The following is a 23,781-nucleotide window of genomic DNA, read 5'->3' as shown; positions in this document are numbered from 1 at the left end:
TAGTCTAGTATATCCAGAAAGAATCTATTTTAATTATAGCTTTAGACCTTACAACTGGAGGGATTATATTAGTTTTTTTTTTTTGTTTTACTCTGTACAGCATCAGATCAGTAAAAGACTATTTACAAAGGCCAGTATCATGTCAATAGCACCTAGAATATACATGTACAGTATTGAGGAAAAACATTATTTTAATTCTCTGAAATATATTAATAAATTGTCCTTCAGAAAAAGAGCGACACTGGCTTAAAATAAATTTTTAACAAATTGTCAAAAATCTTTTTTTTTCTCAATGTATATTTTGCTTATACAACACAGTTGTTCTTATTGCATTAATTTTTTTTGAGTGCTATGTTTATATTAGACAGATATTCACAATTGTATTAGGAAATGTACAACAATTTTTCAGACATAATGAACATAAAGTACTGTTGCATTGTTGAAAAAGTATTTTATTATTATTATTATTATTATTATTATTATTAACAATAATAATAGGTAATTACACTTATATAGCGCTCAAAGTACTTTACAAAGTGATTTACATGTAATGGGGGCTCCCCTCCACCACCAACAAGCACCAACCTGGATGATGTGACGTCAGTTATAGTGCGCCAGAACGCGAGAAGAGAATAGAATGATAAAGACAATTGAGGGATGGGGATTATTAGGAGGCCATGAGTGGTAAAGGCCAATGGGAAATTTGGCCAGGACACTGAGATAACACCCCTACCCTTTTAACATTACCAGAAAAACATGAATTACAAACATAATCCTAAGTGTGTATTAAGACACAAACCTCTAGCATTTATATGATTCAGAAAACTCATTCTCAGTATTGGTAAGAATAACAGTGGTTTTAAAACTATATTAAATAATCCATAAGCGCTGAATTCCCTTTGACAGGCAGAAAATGCCCAAGTTAATGCAAAATCAATTAGAAACCTGAATGAAACCATTCAAATGGCCAAATACATCACAAGGCATATTAGATTCAAATCTAAGTATTTTACCATTTAAGAATATACAGCTGACAAGAATTCAGTTGTAAAGATTAAATTAAGTGAATTCGTATGAAAAAGGCAGGGGAGAGTTATATATAGACACTGAATCCTCTGAGGCAGTGACAGGCTCCTCTCTATGCTCCATAGGAATGGTCTTTCACTGATGCCATTCCTTAGCTCATAAATAGACATAGCCTAGGTGATTTTAGCTCATCCAAAAAATGTTTGCAAACTTGCTTAATTATGTCTGCATGCACACACATCTCACCTACACTGGCAAATATGTAACAAGGATATATCAGTGGATTCTGATGTGCGACAGTAAAACAAGTCAGCTATTTCGGTGGTGAAAGATTAAAAACAAATCCTGTTAAGAATTTATGTACTATATACAGTACAAGATAATAATTACATAAAAATAAACACCTGTTGAAGTCTTATTCTATTGGTTATGTTGTAATGTATCCATAATTATATATAATATAAGATTATAATTATATTATAAGATGATTCTAGTTAACAGAGTCAATAGATTTTAGCTGATATTCAGTATTTTAGGAACAAATTATGACTTGCATTGCATTATTAAACAAACCAAGTCTTTTTGTTGGAGTTTCTATAAAGAAATAAATCTTTAATTGATTTAGTCTAGTGAGAATTCTTATTTGCTAACAGGTGTTATATGGCTCAGAAATTGACCATATAGGAGCCTGCCTTTCATACATACAGTGGTGTGAAAAAGTGTTTGCCCCCTTCCTGATTTCTTATTTTTTTGCATGTTTGTCACACTGAAATGTTTCAGATCATCAAACAAATTGAAATATTAGACAAAGATAACACAAGTAAACACAAAATGCAGTTTTTAAATGAAGGTTTTTATTATGAAGGGAAAAAAAATCCAAACCTACATGGCCCTGTGTGAAAAAGTGATTGCCCCCTAAACCTAATAACTGGTTGGGCCACCCTTAGCAGCAACAACTGCAATCAAGCGTTTGCGATAACTGGCAATGAGTCTTTTACAGTGCTGTGGAGGAATTTTGGCCCACTCATCTTTGCAGAATTGTTTTAATTCAGCCACATTGGAGGGTTTTCGAGCCTTAACCGCTTTTTTAAGGTCATGCCACAACATCTCAATCGGATTCAGGTCAGGACTTTGACTAGGCCACTCCAAAGTCTTCATTTTGTTTTTCTTAAGCCATTCAGAGGTGGACTTGCTGGTGTGTTTTGGATCATTGTCCTGCTGCAGAACCCAAGTGCGCTTCAGCTTGAGGTCACGAACAGATGACCGGACATTCTCCTTCAGGATTTTTTGGTAGACAGCAGAATTCATGGTTCCATTTACCACAGCAAGTCTTCCAGGTCCTGAAGCAGCAAAACAGCCCCAAACCATCACACTACCACCACCATATTTTACTGTTGGTATGACGTTCCTTTTCTGAAATGCTGTGTTACTTTTATGCCAGATGTAATGGGACACACACCTTCCAAAAAGTTCAACTTTTGTCTCGTCAGTCCACAGAGTATTTTCCCAAAAGTCTTGGGGATCATCAAGATGTTTTCTGGCAAAACTGAGACGAGCCTTTATGTTCTTTTTGCTCAGCAGTGGTTTTCGTCTTGGAACTCTGCCATGCAGGCCATTTTTGCCCAGTCTCTTTCTTATGGTGGAGTCATGAACACTGACTTTAACTGAGGCAAGTGAAGCCTGCAGTTCTTTGGATGTTGTTGTGGGGTTTTTTGTGACCTCCTGGATGAGTCGTCGCTGCACTCTTGGGGTAATTTTGGTTGGCCGGCCACTCCTGGGAAGGTTCACCACTGTTCCATGTTTTCGCCATTTGTGGATAATGGCTCTCACTGTGGTTCACTGGAGTCCTAAAGCTTTAGAAATGGCTTTATAACCTTTTCCAGACTGATAAATCTCAATTACTCTGTTTCTCATTTGTTCCTGAATTTCTTTGGATCGCAGCATGATATCTAGCTTTTGAGGATCTTTTGGTCTACTTCACTTTGTCAGGCAGGTCCTATTTAAGTGATTTCTTGATTGAGAACAGGTGTGGCAGTAATCAGGCCTGGGTGTGGCTAGAAAAATTGAACTCAGCTTTCCAAAGATGTGATAAACCACAGTTGATTTATGTTTTAACAGGGGGGGCAATCACTTTTTCACACAGGGCCATGTAGGTTTGGATTTTGTTTTTCCCTTCATAATAAAAACCTTCATTTAAAAACTGCATTTTGTGTTTACTTGTGTTATCTTTGTCTAATATTTCAATTTGTTTGATGATCTGAAACATTTCAGTGTGACAAACATGCAAAAAAATAAGAAATCAGGAAGGAGGCAAATACTTTTTCACACCACTGTAACTCTACCTTCGCCATACAACAGGTTCCCACCGCTCACTATGGTATACAAAGGAATGCATCCACAGCTAAATTGCGGCAACCCCATCAGGCTTATACAGTAGCTCAGTGGCGCTTCTACTTACTTTATGAAGACTCCCCCATGAGCTCCAGAAATTTTCATGGAAAAGTAAGGATTTAGCAATAATAATTAATCTATGTGATTAATATGTTCTCTTTATGCCATCACCATACAAATTGAGCTTTATCTTACGAAACCCGGTCATCATTCTTCTCAACATTTGTTTTTGTATTTGGGTGACACTGTTATTAAAAAAAAAACTTGCATTTGTGATTAATGCTCAAGGATGCAACTGCAGTGTTCCATGCAGGGTTAAAGCCCTTGACCTTCCAGCTGGAAGTCCAGAACCCTGACTGTCTTACTGCTGGACACTGCTTCTTATCATTTGTCTTCACACAAAGGCTTCTTTTCTGTCTTCCTAGAAAGCTTTGCAGATGATATGTACTGTACACTCTCTTATTGAGAAAGCCATTATGAACCTTAATGAAATTTGGTTCAATGGAGCCTGGTATCATTAGAAGGTATAAATATGTATAATAAAGTCTGGGTTACAAACCTATATAATTTGACCTGTTTTTGAATTGGAATTTCAAATTGTAACCTAGGAGCCTCTCTGTCCCAACCTCTAGATTTTTACAAAATTTTGAAGCTGTATATCAACACCACAGTAATAAAAGACATCTGACAAATTGATCCATCAGTACAAGATGCATACCATATGAAGAACAATTACAAATTCTGGTAATCTGATCTCTGAATGTTCATGTGACTCAGAAAACAATTTATTCTTCCCCATTCCTGGAGGATTCATACTGTAGGTTCTGCTGGTTTCTGTTCTTTACCTTTAATGTTTAAAATGCAACATGACATTTTAAAAATAATAGTATATATAAAAAAATATTTCCTAGAACCATCCTTTAATAGTGCTTAAGTGTGAGAAGTCTAGTGACAAACATGACTGATATACTTCTATTCTAAACTATAAAATGAGTGCTTCATCTGCTTTAAAACTGAATTAAGGCATTTGCATGGAAAGATACCTTGTTTGGCATCCTGATTAGGTACCCCTGGGGCTAGGTACTCGCTGACAAAGTGGACTAACAGAATTGAATTGAATAAATTCAGTATCTTAACAAAATGTGTAAAATGCATTGACTTTCATAGTTGAATAGTATGGCAGAGCACTGATATCACAAAATGTACATTTGCTTTCCTGGTTTCCCATTTTGCTCTCAACGCCCCCATTAATTTGTCCCGTCTCCCTAAACATTCATTAGTTATGCTATTAAGTTAAACGTAAATGGTGGTCTAAACTGGATTCATTGATTTCCAGCGCCCTCAGCAGCACAATGTCAGACAATTCAAAAATGATGTCCTTTAATTGCGACTTAAAGACACCCCACCCGAAATCACACAAATTATGATGCAAGTCAATTTGTAGTAAGTTATTTATTAGACTACTAACAACAACAACAAAAAAAAAACAATTGTTATTATTACAACTGCACTGCTGTTGCTGTTGTTATGAAGCTGATTACGTTTTGGAAGTATGTTGTGTATTACTGTATATTCTGTAAGCGGCTCTGGGTATGGGCGTCTGCTAAGCAAATATTATTAAAAACCTTGGTAATGAAGCTGAAAATAACAAACGACTACAGAGTAGGATTTTACCATTTAACACAATTATAGAAATACAAAAATTGCTCTAAAGCACAAAGTGTTTGACCTATATTACGTCCGGATTTACTGCACCCCTTAGTTTACATTAGCACCAACTTGGCAACACGCTTCTCTTGTCCCCGCCCTGCGAAAGGCTCACCCTCTGCATACTGCATTTGTTACAAAATCCACAGGCCAACAGGGCTAGACCATTCCCTGACACAAGGAAGTGTTTCCGGAGGAGCTGGACAATTTTACACTCCTGGCTTTCTCTGCTATCAGGGGTGAGCGGCGTACCTGCTGCTGCAATCAAGCTTGATTTTACGATCCCCGGACAGCTTTAAGAAGGGACGAAGTTGAATCCAGCTCGCTATGTTTTCCCGCATTCCCCCGTTTGGTTAGTGGTTGTTTCTTCCTGCTGCCATGTTGGATAGAGCTGCCGATGCTGCTGTTGGAGTTCGGATGAAAGTTTAGGTTTTTGTCCAACCGAGAGATCCAAGTTTCGGGGGCACTTTGGAAGGCCGAGGGATTGTTTGCATTATATACCCAAACTACAGAAACAGAACAATATTTACCCCCCTCGCATTCCTCTCGGAGAGAAGCACCTACAGCATCAATGAGAAGATCCGGTGGAAGGCCACGCTGATCAATGACTGAAGACATTTTATAAAATACCTTAATTAGTGTTATATACATATATTCGTCTGGCTTTTTACCCCTGCAATCATGAATAGCCAACACCCCCCTCCGCCGCGGCGTGTCACAAATGTGAGCTCTATGCTTCTCACCCCGCAAGAAAACGAATGCCTCTTCAATTGCCTCGGCAGGAAATGCATCGTAAGTTTTAACATTTACTTACTTGATTTTAGTCTCGTCCATACTATTATAACTTATAGGCAAGTGTGAGATCTTCTTGTAATTATCTTAAAACAAATTATCGGGCAAGTTTTTCCATTAAAAACGGCCTAAAAACTGCATTGGGTTGTTTTTTTTTTGTAAAGATAACTAAAGTGAAGCAAAACAAAACAATGCCTGGATCTCCTTGCTCTTAGGTTAATGCTTGCGTGTACGGTTGTGGGTTTATAAGAGCGTGGATATGGAGCGTGCTATCCTGGCACTGGCAGTCCGGAGGTCGGTGTGACATGGCAGTGGAGCCCCGAGGCCGCGCTCGTGTCCGACGGCGTCCGGAGCGCGAGTCGGAACCTCCGCGCTCCGCGGTGCCTGTTTATTTTCCTCATCGAATGTGGAGCTGGCAAGTTCGGTCAGCTGGAAAGCACATTCTTTGAGGGATTCCATTACATAACACTGTTTTTGCTCCACTCGGGTCACTCAGCAGCAGAATAAGAGCGTGCCGCTGTGCTGTCGCTTGTTCTAATGTTGATTTCCCCCCCCCCCATACAATTCTCCGGAAAATTCCATTGCGAACTTAAAAACGCATTTAAGGAAAACTGGGATAGCAAGGGGGTGGCAGTGGTTAAAGGAATGCCTAAAATCAGTTTTGTTATTTTTTTAATGTTCAAATATATAAGGAGAATCTCAGGAGAGGTGGGGGTGCCATAACAGATACAGTATGTTCAGTTGAATCCGTGGGCGCTAATAGTCGACTGAGTAATTTCTGCATTCTGCGTTACAGCATGTTCCTGTTGATGAAGGGCCTGTATGTTTCCAAAAAGGAGCCTTCAAGGGCGTTATGGATATTTTCGCCTTGCAACGCCCTATACCTGCCTTACTCACCTGCTGCGGGGAGTTAGTGTCGTTGTGAACTAAGACAAGCTTCTTGCAGAGGTAGCCAAGTAAAGTTAACCATTCCCTATAACTTTGTAACTTCAACAGGAGGTCATTTGAAAACATTATGCAAAAAATATCTTGCAATCGAATTCATTTTGAACTGGACTATGCTTCGTTAAACGGCTTCTTATTTTTCATATGAGGTTGTTTATTAAATTATGATACTTATTAAATCCATGTCTATAGCAATGTTATAATTTAAGAAGTTCAAAAGCCTGCGATTAATAGTCCTCATCTCAGCGAAGTATCTATTGTGCTGTCACCTGATCATGCGTCATCAAGATTTCGTCCCTTTCTCGTGCAGCAGTTGTTAAAAAACGCACACGCAGCTTTTTAAAATATATTTATTCCTGCATACATATTTATATAATCACTTCATGAGTGATACCATAAAGAGACGCGATTCATTCGAATTACTGTAAGGTTTACTATACGGTATTTTATCGCTGTCGCATTAGATGAAGTGGCTTAGTAGCAACAAAGTCTCCTAAATTGTAAAATGTTTTTCTGTTGCTCTGTTCAGCACAAGTGTTGATGTATTTTGTCAAGCATTTATGCCTGAATTGCATGCTGCGATAAAGTTATTGTAGCTTGTTTCTAAACATACGTAAACATGAATAGTTATCTGGAGCGGTGTAAAATTGTGACATTTTTTAAATAAGTGAAAAAGGGTTCTCCCAGGTTAATATCAGTTACCTACACATTTATGATACCCGGTCAGAAGAAAAAAAAACACGTGTCTCAAGGGATTTACTGTGCTTACCATTTTTTATGAATATCTAACAAATTAAGTTATTTAATGGATGTGCTTTTTCATCTGAAAGAAATCTCCTCTCCATCAGTGTAAAACACTATACCTTTAGAGATTTGAGTGGGGATCTATGTGAGTATGCAGATTGCAAAGCAGAAAGTTTAGGTTCATTGTACACTGAAAAGTAGAAAGGAAACCCATGTCAGCTGTTGAAGTTTTGAGCCTTGCACTTGAAGAATGCTGAACAGCTGAAATTAACTTATACTTGTTCCATTATTTTACTTTATATTGTCTTTTTTTCTGTAATATTGTATTTGACATTTCCCAAACATTTGTGAAGGCTTAGTGTTTTAGTAAAAAAATAAAAATGACCTGTTTTTAAAAACCTAATTTCTGCATTCACTGTCTAAAAATGTCTTTATAGAACCATGTTTTGTAATATTTTATTGAGATACATAGACCCTAAATAGGCTGACATTTAGGGAATAAAAACATTAGTTTCTGAAGGCATATGAAAACTTAAGTTTGAAAATGAAAACTGAACTGCTGCACATGAATCAATTCATATAATGACCCATATCATATATGAAATTAATCATCTTGTAAGGTTTTCTGTAGGGATGGATCAATTAATGTTGGAATAAGTCATATTTCGTAAGTGGTATTTTTACTTGCTGTCCATGACTTCATATTCACTCAGCAATGAAAAACCTTTTGACTTTAAATTTGCAAATACAATTAAAAAAATCATATCAGCTTTGGTATAATAAATCCTATTTCTCTCTTTGGCCATTCTCTTTGTTAGTGCTAAAGGTCTAATACTGCTGCCCTAAATAGCAGCCATTTAGCTAATTAAAATAGGACTTTTAAGAAACGGGGGGATTTACATTTTCTTGCAACAGCACAAATCTCTTTATTTCATGTTTTTAATTCAGTCTTATATTATGGAGATCAAGTCGGCTAAGCGGTTGATTTATGCAGCGGTAGCTTTTATGTTTTTCTTGTCATAACTGTGATTTCAGAGCTACTTTGACCCTCACCAGAAAACGTGGTCTGAAAATCGATATATGGAAGCCATTTGCTTGATGTTGTTTTTTTTTTTCATTTCTATACTGTTTGTGTATGTGGTGTTTATGCCCTGTGTTATGTTATGACAATGTAGTGTACCTTGCATACAGTATTAAATCCATTAATACTTCTAACATAAAAGAGGCATCAGTCAACTCTTTCTACCTCTTCAACTTGTTGACATCTACAGTATGTTAATGTACATAACTTTCATACTTGCAAAGTACTGTGTCAGCTGGTATAGGAAGAAAAAGGAGCATATTCCTCCAAGTATTGGATTTGAAGTTTATTATATAAGCAAAACAAGCTTATTGTTTTTACAAATGAACAAGAGATGCCAAATTTGAACAAAATGTTTTTTTTGATTGAACCCTGTAGTGCACCTTAGACTTGACAAGATAGATCCACCTTGGACTGGATTGGGGGAAAAAAAATCTTTTGCTCTGAATATTCTGTCAGTCCAACTAATAACGTGGATGCATGTTTCTCTCTCAAGGGCGTTTGACATGTTTTATCACTGATACTTTCATGCTTTTTTAAATCAAATTTTAATAAGTGGTTCCAATAATTGGTTTTCTCATCATTGTTGTACAAAAGAAAGTGTATGTAAATGTACAATTAGGGAGTTTTTAGGGACTGATGTATATGTGTACTATAATGCATTGTTTGTAGAAACTAAGGCTTACATTATTTAAAGTTTGAGATTTGCTCTAACTTTTTTTTTCCATTGTAGTTGTCTCTAGTGTGCCACATTAGACTTTGTGTTAAAGTGCCATGCCTCGGGATTGGAAAAGGGAGTTCACTGCATCTGAATATCAGCTTCTTTTACATTTTAACGCTCACAGTTCGCTTCTCTACGGCTGTGAAAGAATTGTTGTGGTGCCTGCCAAACAGGTTGGGATGAGTCATTCTAAATTAAGCCTTTTGGTCATACCAGGAATTTACTAAGATTCCTGCTACTCAGGCTACATTGTGACACAGGGATACTTCAGAAGGAATCAAGTCAAAGCAAAATTATGCACCTATGTTTTTTGAGAGTCTGTTGTACCGTTCAGGCATTTTCTCTTAAAAGGTCTTCAGTGCTCCTGAACTGCCTGTAGTGCTCGCATATGGAAGAAACCACAGTAATTTGCCCTTATTCTTTTGAAATCTGGGTATACCCTTATTATCAGCTGAAGTACTCCAAATGACGTTGCTGGAAAGTGTGTGAAGTCTTTGCCGCAAATGTCTGCACTTGTGTTTGGTTATCTAATATATCTTGCCACTGGAAACAGTTCTGTCCCATGGCAATCATGACATCTTTAGTGCTATTTTCTTCATAACCGCATAGAAAAAAAGAGCATGTCCTGTAAGGCTGCAGCATTCCCGGGTTTGATCATTTGTGAGCCACGTTCACCAGGATAAATTGGGGCTCTGATGTGAAAAATATGTTTTTTCAGAGCAGTTCTGCAAGACAAATTAAGAATCTCACTTGCAAAAATGTGAGTGCGTTAGTGAGTGAACCTCACCCTACCCATCTGTTCATAAGTACACAGCACTTATGACACCAGTCCAGAAAGATTTGCGTAGTCACCCAAGGCTTGTTATTTGACTGTCAATAAATGGGCAAGAGCTTCTCATTCTTGCTGCGTAACCCCTGGGCTTCGCAGACCGGTACAGTAAGCCTGGCTATATCATGTGAGCGGTCGCATCACTGCACAGAAGAAGCATCACTTGGTCCTTCGCTGCCTTGAACCCTGGCACTTGCCCACTCAGACATGCATCTCAAAGGCAGGGGGGTGTTTTCTTCCAGGAGAAGCCCGTTTCATCTGCGGTGAAGACTTGTTCCAGCCTATATTCCTTCTCACTGATGAGCTTCTTAGGAAATAATTCTGGGGCCACTTGATCAACCGATGCATCCTTCCCCGTCAACTTGATTATATGGAGAGAATAGAATTCTTTAAATTATCATTAAAAGTGTTAGGTATTTTAAATGGCATTTACCTCTTTGTTTATTTAGTACCTTATGGGAAAACTTAAGGGGTAATTATAAAACATAACAGTTTATTCACCATAATATACAAACATTATAAGCCATGAGGTTATTTGCAGATTTCAACTTTCATGAGGATTTTGAACATAACCCTGGTCAATGTAGAGACCGTAATGTGCTAGACAGTGAAAAAAGGTTTTATTTTTTATGCAAATACCAAATGTATGTAATGGTGGCTAGCTTGGTTTTCTAAACCTATTCAGAAATGGATCCTTCTGCATTTTGTATTAGTATTTAGTGTATTGGTTACAGAAGTGCCTGTTTTGCTTTAAGCATGGAATTGAGTATTGACAAGTCTCTTTTTGTTGATGAGACTTGCTCAGGTTGCTTTTATTATTGAAACCTTGCTTTTAGCCTTATTTATCGTGGCATATGCTTGATTTGTACCCAGATGTACTGTCGTGCAGTAAATAGCTGCAGTTAATCCACAGTGTGATGGCATTTAACCTCTTATCCTCAGAAATGGATTCCCTTTTCTTTTCCCAATTATATTCTATGGAAAACCTTTGTAGTGATAGTATGTCAGTCAATGCATCCAGTAATATTATTTTAATATATTGCTTTGCAGTTTGGCATTTTAATTTTTTAGGTGGTTTGGGAGCAGGTACATTTTTTTCATGTGGTGGTTTGATCTCTGAAGAAAATGTTCAGTACCAGTTCTTAAAGGATCCCATAACTCTTAAAAATATAAGAAAATAAACCCACTTTATCCATCATCCTAAAGTTTGCTGCATAGCAGCCATTACGCTACAGTCATTACACAGCAGATCACAGCAGTTGAATTAAGAGGGAACTGTAGACAGGCCTGATTAGACAGTGGAGTTGATAACCCTACACTTAGGAAGCGTTAGGTGCCATTTATTTTTTTGAAGACCCAGGTAGTCAGGCCCTTGGCTTAATATCTTGTCCATAGAATAGCATTGATTGGAAGAGTGACACCTGCTGGTACCCCAATACCACTCTTGGTTCTTTGCCATCCTATTGCAAGATTTGAACCCAGATTTGAACCAGGGACCTCTTCATCAGCAGTCAGTTGCTCTCCCTTCGCAAATCAGATCTTCACTATTACTTTTTTTAAAGTTCAGTGTCAAATCAAAACTCTTTTCCCAATCCAGTATTAATACGTTGGGTAGATAGTTGAACTCTAACTTGGCTCTGGGTTGATTCTGATGGAAGATGTACCACATTTTAACATTTTGTTTCTAATGTTGTCGCTTTTTTCACATTATTCCCTTTTAGTTGACAGTTCTGCCTTTGTTCTTATCTCTCCGCTGTGTGCAAATATGACCAGATCTTTATCCTTTAAGACTTTTTTTTATTAATTTTTATTTTAATATCCTCTCAGTCTCCTTTGTTCTACACTGGAGAAATGAAGTTGCTTTTATATGTACATGTACAGAAAATCTGAGACCAGGACTCAGCCTTAATGCTTGTTTGAACTAAGGGTATAATACAAACTGAATTTAATTCAATTGAATTAAATTCCCAACTTTTATGCTATATAGCCAAGCATTGATTTTTTTTTTATTATTGCTTCTCCACTTTATCCTGATGAGGGCATAGAAGGTTCTGTGCCAACAACCAGAACCTGAACTTGTTTAGCTTCCTGCAGCTCTCTGCGATCTATGCAATATGTATAATGTAGGTTTCTTTCCACTTGACAGCCTGTCTGCCTAATGTTTCACCTATCCATTGTAAGCCATTTTAATTTCTTTGCTGCTGTGTCTGTTTACCACTCCCCCTATTTTTGCGTCTTCTACAAATTTAACTTGTTTGCTGACTACACCAGAATCTAAATTTATTAGGAAGAGCAACTGCCCTAAAAGTGATTGTCATACCACTGCTTCCATCAGTCCAATTACAGCTTATATCCCTTAAGATGTTTCCTGTTAACTGGTTCTGCATCCATATGCACGCACCACCTTGAGTTTCTGTCATTAATTTCTGTCTTAATTTGAGGATTAAGCTTTTATGAGAGACCTTTTCAAAATCTTTCTGTAAAATGTAAAAAGATCATTTTGAGTGCTTTAGTGCCATCAGATGTCCTAGTTGCTTGCGTGAAGAACACCAGTAGTTAAACAGAACATTCCCTTTCTAAGTCTGTTGTCTAATTTTGAAAAGCTGTTACTTTGCAAATATCCTTTTATTTTACCTCTAATTATCATTTAAATAAATTTGATGGGAATATTGGTAAGTGAGTGATCTTTAGTTTAGTTTTGACCTCTTTCTATTTAATTGGTTATATGTTTGCGGTTCTCCAATCTGTAGATACTGTCACGCTGTAGTCTAAGTGAGTAGCAATGAATAGCATCTCTCATTCCTTCAGTATTCTCAGGGAAATATCCATCTGGCCTTTGCAATTTACTAGGTATAACATGACCTAGCACTTTTAAAACTCTGTGTACATAATGCTAAAAGTACCCAGTAATGTTGGTGCTTATCATTGAGATCTTCCATTGTTAAAATCAGTGTGAAAGGTCAATTTTTCACGATACAGGGAATACTTTTGAATCAAGCCCTCAAGGTGAGTTGCAAAGGAAAATGGGTTCATTCTAGAAAACAGTGTAGACAGTGAAAATGAAAAGTCAAAAATAGCCTTCTTTTGCTTCTATTGTTCCCTAACACAGTAAGCCTTAAGCCTTACAAACAGCAACTGATTTACACAGTCATTACTGTATAAAAATACACTGCAGGGGAATATTTTGATGTTTAAGGATGAATGAAGGCTCAGATCTTCAGTAGTAATTGAATTGAATTAAATTGTAATTACATGTTCTTTGTCATTGGTTTTTGATACTTGAAATTGTAAAAAAAAAACTTTTTATTGTTCTTAAGTCGTAATACAAGCTGCTTGTTTATTATTATGTTCATAGCACGTGCTTTCCCTTATGGGAGTCATTAGCGAATTTGCAAATACCGAAAACACCTGCAGTTTGTTGCTGCAAGTTATGTTTAAGACGACTGATATCTAGCCTAGCAATGCCAAACTATCTGTGAAACTGGTGGGGACTTACAGTTTACAATGGACTAAAATGAAAATGTTTCTTATCCTTCAAGTTGGTCACTACTCTGGGTACAGGAGATAGACTACATTTTCACAAATACCTGGAAAGCTCTGTGTCTCTGGCTCTAATGGGGGGGTGAGGGATTTATTGACATGACACGTTGCCATAGCGACCTAGTTAGAGGTACATGTTTCTATAACTGGTGATTGTAGCTGAAAGTTCAGGGGTGCTTTACAGATATTTTAAGCATGTACTTTGAAGCTTAAAACCTCTCTCATTTCTTAATTTGACTGCCCTGAACAGAACCAAAGTGACCTACGCCTATTTGCTTTAAAATATTCAATTAGTGGAAAACCAATTGGAGGACTCAAGGATGATTGGTAGTATTAGGTGTAACTTTGGCAGTTTGTGTCAGAACTTCTTTGTGAGTCATTGTTTTTGAGGTCAGCAATAAAAGAACTGTGGTTACCAAAAGGAGGAAGTATAATTGCCAATTGCTTCCCCTTTTTGATTTGCTTCCGATCTGTTTGCAGAGATTTCATCCTTGATTTTAACTTTAGCTGTCCAGTTTGTGACTATTAAGCTGTTGTAGGACAGTGATGCGTTGTGTAGTGTGCTGTTTCCTGTTAATGTAAATCATAAATAGCTTTGTTTTGTTTTATGTTTATGTGTAGTAAATCATTGTCGAGGAAATTGAAGCTAAAATCTGGTTTCCCTTTTCTATGGCTTCATGTGACAAGTTGCCAGATTTACTGAACAAAGCAGGTAAATAAACATACAGGCCAATATTTTTGTGAAGAGAGGTGGCAGCTGCAACATACTTGACATGGAATTACAAGTATGCAAGCCTGAATGAAGTTTTACCTGAACCTTAGCAGTGTCCTCTTGGCTAAACCCACCTACCTGGTATTCTTTTCCCGGTTTTCCAATTTTTGTTGTATAAAGTAAATTATTTTGCTGAATTTCTGTATGTGAGGTGTGATTATGAAAATGAAAAATATAGGTAATTAGGATGCAAAAAAATGGTTTGCCTAGTGTACTTTCTTCACTTCTTTACTAATACCAGTAGTTACCAAAATGTGGATTTGATCAAATGGTTTTCTTACTTTAATGTAGTATGGCAAATTAAAAACATTTGGTGAATGAGAATTTTGATTTTTGAAATTGTTTTTGACATTATTTTATCATTGGATGAACTGGAAAGCTCTGTTACACACTCCGTTGGTCTTGCCTGGTTTATTAACAATGGTTGTGCAGGCGGCTGCTTTCGTTCTCAAGTCTAAAGGAATCTAAAGTGGAGATGTTTGTACTGTACCAGTCAGCAGGCTTTTTACAGAAAATGTTGTGGTTTGCTTTTTTAGGACAGCTTAGTTTCACTGAATGTGCTTTCCTCCTGTTTTCCTTACCACCAAGAATTTGATAGATTCTTATTTTGGGGGCAGGAAATCTAACACTTAAATCCTTGGCGGTATTTCTTGAGTGTGGTTAATTTATAGTTGGGATTAAGAGAACTTTAATTATACTTTTGTGCCTTATTTGAAACAGGATATAGTGCCTTGAAATCTACAAAGAAGTCCAATCTAGATTTTTGACTTTGTCACAGATCCAGTGTTTTTGAAATGCAGTATTAACTCGGGTCCTCAAAAATGAAATGATTAAATGCGTCTTTTACTATACATCAGTGCTCAGATACAAACCTGTATTCCACTGCAGAGCTTGAAATATGTCAAAAGATACATGGGTTGAAGGCTTATCAGTTTGGAGGAACCTGGGCTACTTCATTTTCCCAATGTGTTTCCCAGTGTGCCAATGTATAAATGTCATTGTTGTAAATCGAGTGGTAAAGGCACATTTTGCCATTCCAGATAGGGTGAATGTATAATCAATAATTGGTAATTCTGCATTAAAAACAGATGGTGCAGATTAAGTGAATGACTTGCATTTAAATTCACCGTTTCAAAAGGTGAACATTATGCCCATTTTGTCTTTGTATTTGTTTCTGTGACACAGGATGTGATTTCTGAATCTCTGTAATATGTGTAACTTCTAGAGAAGGTATTAAAGCTGTTTGAGGACTCATTTAAAGAAACGGAAGCAGAAACTCACACTCTCGTCTTCTTGATGATCAGACCACTTTTTCTCAGTAGAAATGACGTATGATTTTTTGGGGGTAATTTTTGAGGAAGTTGTACACTCTCCTTTAGATGTTTAGCTTTTTTTCCAAATCCCCAGAGATGCAAGTAGATGATAAAAGCCCTCCCTGAGGCTAATTTACCCCTTTACTGGCTTTTTACTTTAACATGTGCATTTATCCTGTATGTCCTGCTGTTTTTGGGTCATTTCCGTTGAGAACTTGGTGAAATACTTTCCAGCCCTGTCTGATTGTCCCAATCTTACTTATTTACTCAGTACAAACCAGCAAGCTGTTTTAATCCCTTTCATTAATTCCTCAAAGGTTGTGTGACGGGTTAGGCAGCTTAATTTGTAGGGACCCATTTCCTGTAAAATATTTTGAGTGTTTTAAATACTTCGTTGAACGATAAGCAAAGTTGAGTAATGTCCCTTGCAATGTAAAATGTAGCTGTATTGACCGTAAACTGATCTGCCTTTTGCAAAAAAAATGCACTTTCACTTTTTAAAAATTAGGTCCTATTACTTCAGTGAATATATAAGAATTAAGCCAGAAAAAACAATGCTGAGAGATGTGTAACTGCTTTCAAATTGACAGTCACCTTCTCACAATTTGGTCATTGTGAAGTTACTGTATTTTTTTCTCATTTTGATTACTTAAATCAGAACTACAATATCTAATTAAAATAAAGGTTATATTTAATTTATATTTACATTTTGTAACTGGGACAATTTTAAGAAGTACACTGAAGTACAGTAGTAGTCTGTGTTAGTCAGGCATAGATACTAATCTTTACCTCTTCCTAGTTATTAAATTGTGATCCTATAATGGGTTTTCCTCGTTTTTCATCATTGATGTATTAGGCAGTTGATTTATTCAGCTATGCTGGATGTCATGGAATTGTAGAGGAAAGGTAGCCTAAAAAGGCAATTAAAAACCTGTTTTTGAAATGTGCATTTTCTTTAACAATACCAATATATTACTGGAGGTCTAATACAAATATATACCACTTCTTTTGAATGCTTTTCTCAGCAGAATGGTGGTAAGGCTGTACATCCCTCTTAACTAGGATTTAAATTGGGGACTACCCAAGCCGCACACCCCAAACACCAAGCACATTCTCAGAAAGTCAGCCTAGGGGGTTTCCAGCTAGAATTGTTCTTGGAATCTGAAGCTGTATTGCTGATATCACATGAATTCTGCTGTATCTTTGAAACTCTCCTAGCAATTGCTTTTCAGTTTTTTTGCACTAGCACTCTGTAACACCCAGGATCCCAGAGATCCACTGTATGGTTCTTGTTGAGTTTGGGGATGTTTGTTTTATTCCTCACAGGAGAATGGGTCAGTTGCACTCTGTTTTTTTTATTTTATCTGAGTGGTTGAACTATATTTAATTACAATATGTGTTTTGTCCGCTAGTAAGGAAATGTTTCAACAGGAAAACAGTGACGCTTCTTCAATTCGGTGTTAAATTTCTGTGTGTATAACTATGGAAATGTTGTTTTTATAGACATTGTGACTGTCTTCTGTGTGATTTTAAGTTCTTAAGCCTAGAAAACTCTTTCAAAGCTTATCTTCATAACTGAATGAATTTTCTAAGTCAGAAACATTTTGGTCTTATTAAACTGAAAAACCTGACAGTGGTAGTGTACATGTCTGGAAATGGTCTTAACAGAGTTGATATGAAAGTACATGGAAGACTGCGCTATGGCTCTGTACTGCACTGCTTTATTTGCACTCCAGCTAGAGATGTGCAGTGCTTAATACTGGTTAGACTTTTACTAGGCCAGTTCCTTTTTACTACAGTATGGGGGGGGGTTGCAAGTAGGTTATTTAGTAAACGTCTTGATGATAAAAAATATTTTAGATTTTATACAGCAACAACCAAATCTTAAGAACTAAATTCAATGCAAAGAGTTGTAAGTAAAACGCCTTGACTTTTTTCATAGCCTTTAAAAAAATAGTCTTGACATTCAACAAACATTTGAATGTCATTACTAATGATCAGATCCAATCAGAAATAAGAAAACTGTATTGCTAGTGTTACTTTAAATTTCATTTGAATGGCTTACTGAGAGTGGAAGGACTGAAAACAGTAGTGCAGTCCAGATGTTTGTGTACGCATGACTTACATGAATGAATTGGTGTAACTATAAAAACATTTTACATGTATTCATGTATGTTAATCGTTCTTATTTAGGAGTAGACCCTAAAAGCACCCCTCAACTAATTCTCATGAGGAATTCGTTTTTGATTCACTTGTTTTTGATTTACGTGGCATTTTCAGGAACAAATCTGCTGCATAAATCCAGAACTACCTACCTGTATGTCTTTCCACTTTGCTGACATAGTTTTACTAAGATCATGACATGATGTATTGCATCTCTTTTCCAGACCTTGTCTTCTGCTGTTGTTCAAGTATACGCAGCTGAACGGAATTCAGTTTGGTCAAAGAAGTGCTGTGGTGTCGCCTGTCTGGTAAAGGACAATCCCCAAAGGTCTTATTTTATAAGAGTATATGATATAAAGGTAAGAATCCATCTTAGTACAATTGCTGTGTCCTCTGTCCTTGATAAGTCTGTGGTTAGAGAGTAATTTAACATGACACTTTTGATAACTGAAGGTCCTCTGTAAAGATAAGCTAATTGTTTCCTTGTCAGATACAAAGTATGACTTTACGGAGAGGGATTGTTACCCTAATCTGATCTGTTTTGGTGTTCCGTTTTAATTAATGCTTCAGGCATTTTTCTGTGCCATCCCGAAGAAACTATTAGTACTTTATTTGGAAGTCCCACTTCTGCTACCACTTGGCAGGGCTTTCTTACTAGATGGGCGAAGCATACAGATTCACGTTTTTTCTCTGGCCGATTCTCAGATTTAATGTCTTTGTCTCCTCTTGCATGCAGGAAGGGAAGGCAATGTGGGAGCAGGAACTCTACAACAACTTCCTATTTACCTCTTCAAGAACGTATTTTCTTTCATTCCCAGGAGATGTAAGTCTTTATCCTATTTCATTTTAAAAAGAGAGTCCATTTATAAAGAATTTGTGAATCATATCTCAGAGTTGAATTATCTCAAAATATACTCAAATATGCCTAAAATTAAGGTACATTGTGTGAGAATGAAGGAAACCGTTACATTTTTAATCAGTTTTGTGACTAATGTTTTTGTAAAAAAAACTGGTTTTACATCAGCAGTTGGTAAGGTAACCCCCTGTTCCTTTAGTGTTTTCTGAGTTAACTTATTTGTAGTGTTTGATCAAAGGATGTCAACTGTCTGATATACAAAAATGCACAGAAGTAATTGAAGATGATTGTTGTTGGTGGTGCTTCTGGAATGCTTGGCAATTTGTATCACAGTTGAATAAATAGTTGACTATATTTGTATGATTTGGGAAAAAAAGCATTGATTAATTTATTGACCTAAATGTGAGTGACTGTTTCAATTGGTTTGTGACAGTAGTGGAGTTAGCTGGATGTTCTATAGTCTTCATTTTGTATATTAATAATGCCATCAATACGGTAATGTTGGAAACATAATTTTGTCTCAAGCGTTATATAACACTTGGAGATGTAAAGGTCACTTAATATGATAGACCATTGATCCATTAAATACGTTAGTTTAGTGCTGTGTGTTTATGTTCATACAGAAAATGATTTTCCTAAACACATTTTCTATTTAGGAACTTGTGTTAATGAGGAAAAAAGGCTTAAGGTGGGCAGGTTAAGGATCGATGAGGGCACTAAGATAGTTTTCTATCCCTTGTTTACAGTAGCCTCCTCTGGGCATAGCAGAACTGGACCATCTGGCTATGTTTTTTGTGTTTCCACAGCAGTTTCTTGTGTACTCGTGACCCAGAAGTATTTCTGACACGTCGAGCAGGATTCTAATAAATGTAACAATTAAATTAAAAAATCTCCATTCATACGAATACAGCTGCTCTGCATGCTAAATTTAATCATTTAACTCTTCTATAGTCCTCTATCAGTTGCCTTTATTTGAATGCTGCCTGTAGGTTTTGCTTGTAAAGATAGCTGGGCTTAATCGGATTTTATAAGAAATTCGTTATTCATCATAAAAAATCCCAAATCATATATCACTTAACAAATTTCTTAGTTGTAATTAAGGCATATCCTAAATAGTTATTTACAAAAGTATTAACCCTGTTCCAGTGATATTTGATTATTTTACAAATAATGCATACATATGATTTTAAGTGAATAATTCAATCAAAATTCAAATGCTCAAACTGAACACTTCTTTGAGTAACAAGTTTCATATTGGCACAACCTGCAATTGAATGTGAAAAACTGGAATATGTTGATGGTGTAAGTATTCACCCTCTTTGCTATGGCAAAACTTAGTTTAGCTTCATTAGTTGCACAGTTAATTGAATGGTATTAATAGTGGTTCATAATGCATCAAGTTGTCTCTGTTAAGTCTTTAATTCATGTAGTGAATTTCAAGTAATGCATTAAACCATGCAGACCAAGACCAAACAAATTTGGGACAAAGGTGTTAAAAGATTTTACACTTTTGAAAATAGTCTTTGAAAATGTGCCAAGTGTCCCTTTGAGATCGGTGATGATGGGTATGAAGTGGAAAGGATATCGCCTCACCCATACTCTGCCTAGATCATGCTGTCCCTCCAAACTGAGCAGTGGGATAGGAGGAAACTAGTTAGCGATACACCGGTGACAGCAATGGTGACTGCGATAGGGCTATAGAGTTCAAGAGCTGAGATTGGAGATAATGTCCTTGAGTCACCAATATCCTGGTCATGTCACAAAGGGGGCTTGTATGGAACTAAAGCCCTGCAGTGGGTTTGGGATCCTGTAGAACAAAAAATAAGTGGCGCCAACACAGGAAAATTTTGTCTGTGTTGTGGGCAGACACAGCCAAATCTACTGCATATAGGAGCTTCATGAGTTTACTCTACTGTGGATAGGAGCAGATGCTTAGATATTAAGGAGTGCGGGATAATACAGAATGTTGATGTTCATATCTGTTTATTATGTACTGAGACCATGCTTTTATTTTGGCACTGATAGCACTCAGATGGTTACCTCCATAATCTACTAGTAACATACAAACTGCGTTTCAGTATGGTGTGCAAGAGCCCTGATGTTCTTATGGCAAAATCCAAAGCAGAAGGTTTAGTTAACAACTTTTTTTATTTGATATAGCTTGAAATAAGCTAGTGGAATGACTTACATTGTTTTTTTAAGTTTATAAGGTTTTACATAATTCATTAACCAACATGGCCTTTTTTGAGAGCTGTAATGACCATAGTCTGGTCTTGAATATGATAAAAACCTTTGGCAAAAATGTTTATCAGTGATCCCCAGCTAACTTGAGCAGGTTTCCACAAAAGAGTGGATGAAAACTGCATTATCCTGGAGTGCAAAGTTGGTAGAGATGTCTCCAAAATTATTCAATATTGAGTTAATGTATGTGAATACTGATCAAGTCAACACATTTTGATTTACATTTTTTGATTGGTGATGTTCTTGCACCCATAAAATGTTTTCAGTTTGATAATAAAAGTTCTGATTAAAATATTCAGTTTTTTTCTGTATATTTCACTTAAAGTCAACCAAAGGGGATGTCATTGGAAAGATGCAGGTACTTTAGGAACTGGTTTCCTAAGAGCAGAAATGTCAATTGAAAGCAGTGATATTAACAATTAATAAATTTGTCCACATCTTTAAAGATCTGTATATATAGCCTGTGTGGTTTCATAATTAAAAGTAAAGAACATCCTCAGCATAAAAGTGGTGAGAGAAGCCATTTGAAGTAACGAGGGAATCTAGAGCATTTTTGTAGAGAGAAGAGAGAACCAGACAGGCATTGCTAGAAATTCCAGAGGAAGGAGAAGAGAGGTATGGCATGGTGAAGAAGAGTTAGGATTATTAGCAGAGTAAAGTATTAGAGACATCAACTGTTGATTATACCTAACTTGTATTATGTGTTAGAAATGTCCTTTGAGTTTATGTAGGACTAATGGTTTCACAGTGTACTTCTGCCTGGTGTCCAGTCCTGGTGTATCTTTCTCTTGCTCTCATGGTCAGCCAGGTTTGCCTCTGGCTCCTGTCACTTTGTAATGGACCAAGTGGTAATTGAAAATGGGCGGATGTTAGTCCCTACACTAAGTTACAAAAAGGTGAAGGAATTCTAGTCCTTTTGAATACATAGCCGAGAACGTTTATTTTTGCTTTTGAGAGTATCACTCTCAGTGCTAAATGGTGATAAATGCTTGGCATCTTAACTAAATTTAAATATTAAAAATCCAAGTGACTGAAGATTTTTTTTTAAAGATTAGAATTGCTACTCACCCAGTTTTCATTCGCATACTGCTGATTATGAGTTCTGGTCTTCGCTGTCTACTGACAAACAGACTTGAGCCAGGTTATGGGTTCACTGTGCAGTCTAGGAAATTGTGTAGTTGAGCTGTTTTCAAGCCCCCCCAGGAACTGGAGATTTATAAGTTAGTGACAAATAATACGACGGAGAGGGTATGTTCCTTCTGCACTGGATCAGTGAGGAACAAAAGTTTCTGCATTTAATTTTACATGCATTTTCTTGTCATTTTAGACTTGTCAGGTTGGGCTTAACTTTGCAAATGAAGAGGAGGCAAAACGTTTCAGAGCTGCATTGGGAGAGCTACTTGGAAAGCGACAAAGAAGAACGGGTGATTGTTATTTATGTCTTCATCTGTGTTGTTTGCATTTCCCATATGAAATATCTCTCTGCTTCAACTTCTGCTTCCTTAAATGAAAGCTCTCTTACAAATAGCCATTGGTCTTAAATTGACAAAGTTGGCCTGAGGGCGCTTTCTAAAAAACAGCTAACGTGTTGTGTGCTTTGAAAAGTCCATCTACTCTTAGTTGTCTTTGAAGCAGGATCTCGTGCTGTGAAAGGAAGTTATTTAGGGTTTAAAAGGTTAGCATTAGTGTGCATCGACAAACGTTTTTTTCCTGAGTGGTTTACATTTGTTCTGCATTAACACCCTTTCGTGAACGAATTTCTTTTTTCACTCAAGTACCATGCCAACATTAAAGGAGGAAGGAGAATATGAACAGTCTACCTTTTGTAGCCCTTATCAGAACACTACTGCATTACGGACGGTTTTCTTTTAATTTTATTTTTTAAATCAGTGGGCCTTGAGACCTCTTGTTTCGCTTGATGTCTTCGTATTCTGCAAACAAGATTCGTTTTTCTGTGAGTTCCACTTGCAAACTTACTGGAAAGAACAGCTTATGGATTCAATTGTATAAACTCCGTGCCCTTGGAATTCCTAGTATTTTTTTTCTTTCACTACTTTTTGCCACTAACATACACTTCTAAGTTGTAATTATTTGAATTTTTTGTTTTTGCAGAAAAAAGACGTGACCCTCCAAATGGTAGGTTATTAATTACATTAAATTTACATAAACCAAGAAAACCATCTTAGATTACAGATTGTTTTTTGCTCTCTTACAAAGCAAACACATAAAAACGGCCTGAACAATTCTAAAGATGACATAATTAAAGATGATCATTGTGTTCATGGCATAACTACTGTAGTAGGTAATAGAGCAGTTATCAGAAGTCTTCTCAATTACTGTGTTCACAATGCATTCTTTTAATAAAAACGGTACCTATATACATGGATACATTTTTTCTACACTTAACTAATCAGTACTTTTTTTATTCAAACTGATGCCATTGCTACATAAAGATTCTTTAACATCTGTTGTTAAGCACTGTAGTGTGAACCTCATGAGTTGAGAATCGGGTCAAGACATGGAGATCTATGATCATAAAAGGTTTTCAAAGATGTGAAAAAAGGCACATGTGATGCACTTCTTTATTAATTTTGTTGTTATTGGAGAGTGACCAACTGAAAGACCTCAGTGTTTTGTATTGCAAATTGAAATTTGAAGGC

General features: G+C 36.6%; 1 protein-coding gene across 4 annotated transcripts in view; it reads left to right on the top strand.

The window, feature by feature from the left end:
* Window positions 1–5,250: 5,250 nt before the first annotated feature.
* wasla (WASP like actin nucleation promoting factor a) overlaps window positions 5,251–23,781 on the top strand; it is a 40,566-nt gene continuing 22,035 nt past the window's right edge. For 2 of the 4 annotated variants that reach the window (XM_088922855.1, XM_088922854.1), the window contains exons 1-4: window positions 5,253–5,916; window positions 18,249–18,383; window positions 18,761–18,847; window positions 22,449–22,545. In XM_088922855.1, coding sequence (XP_088778981.1) covers window positions 5,806–5,916; window positions 18,249–18,383; window positions 18,761–18,847; window positions 22,449–22,545 — 430 coding nt within the window. In that variant the 5' untranslated portion in view covers window positions 5,253–5,805. Of the gene's footprint in view, window positions 5,917–18,248; window positions 18,384–18,760; window positions 18,848–22,448; window positions 22,546–23,233; window positions 23,258–23,781 lie in introns of all 4 variants that reach the window. The other 2 variants (XM_088922853.1, XM_088922851.1) reach the window with 2 other exon arrangements.

This window comes from Atractosteus spatula, chromosome 8 (genome assembly GCF_055471065.1).
Source record: "Atractosteus spatula isolate fAtrSpa1 chromosome 8, fAtrSpa1.hap1, whole genome shotgun sequence".
Classification (NCBI taxonomy): domain Eukaryota; kingdom Metazoa; phylum Chordata; class Actinopteri; order Semionotiformes; family Lepisosteidae; genus Atractosteus; species Atractosteus spatula.
The sequence above is the reverse complement of the archived record's forward strand: the minus strand, read 5'-3'. Positions and strand labels throughout refer to the sequence as shown.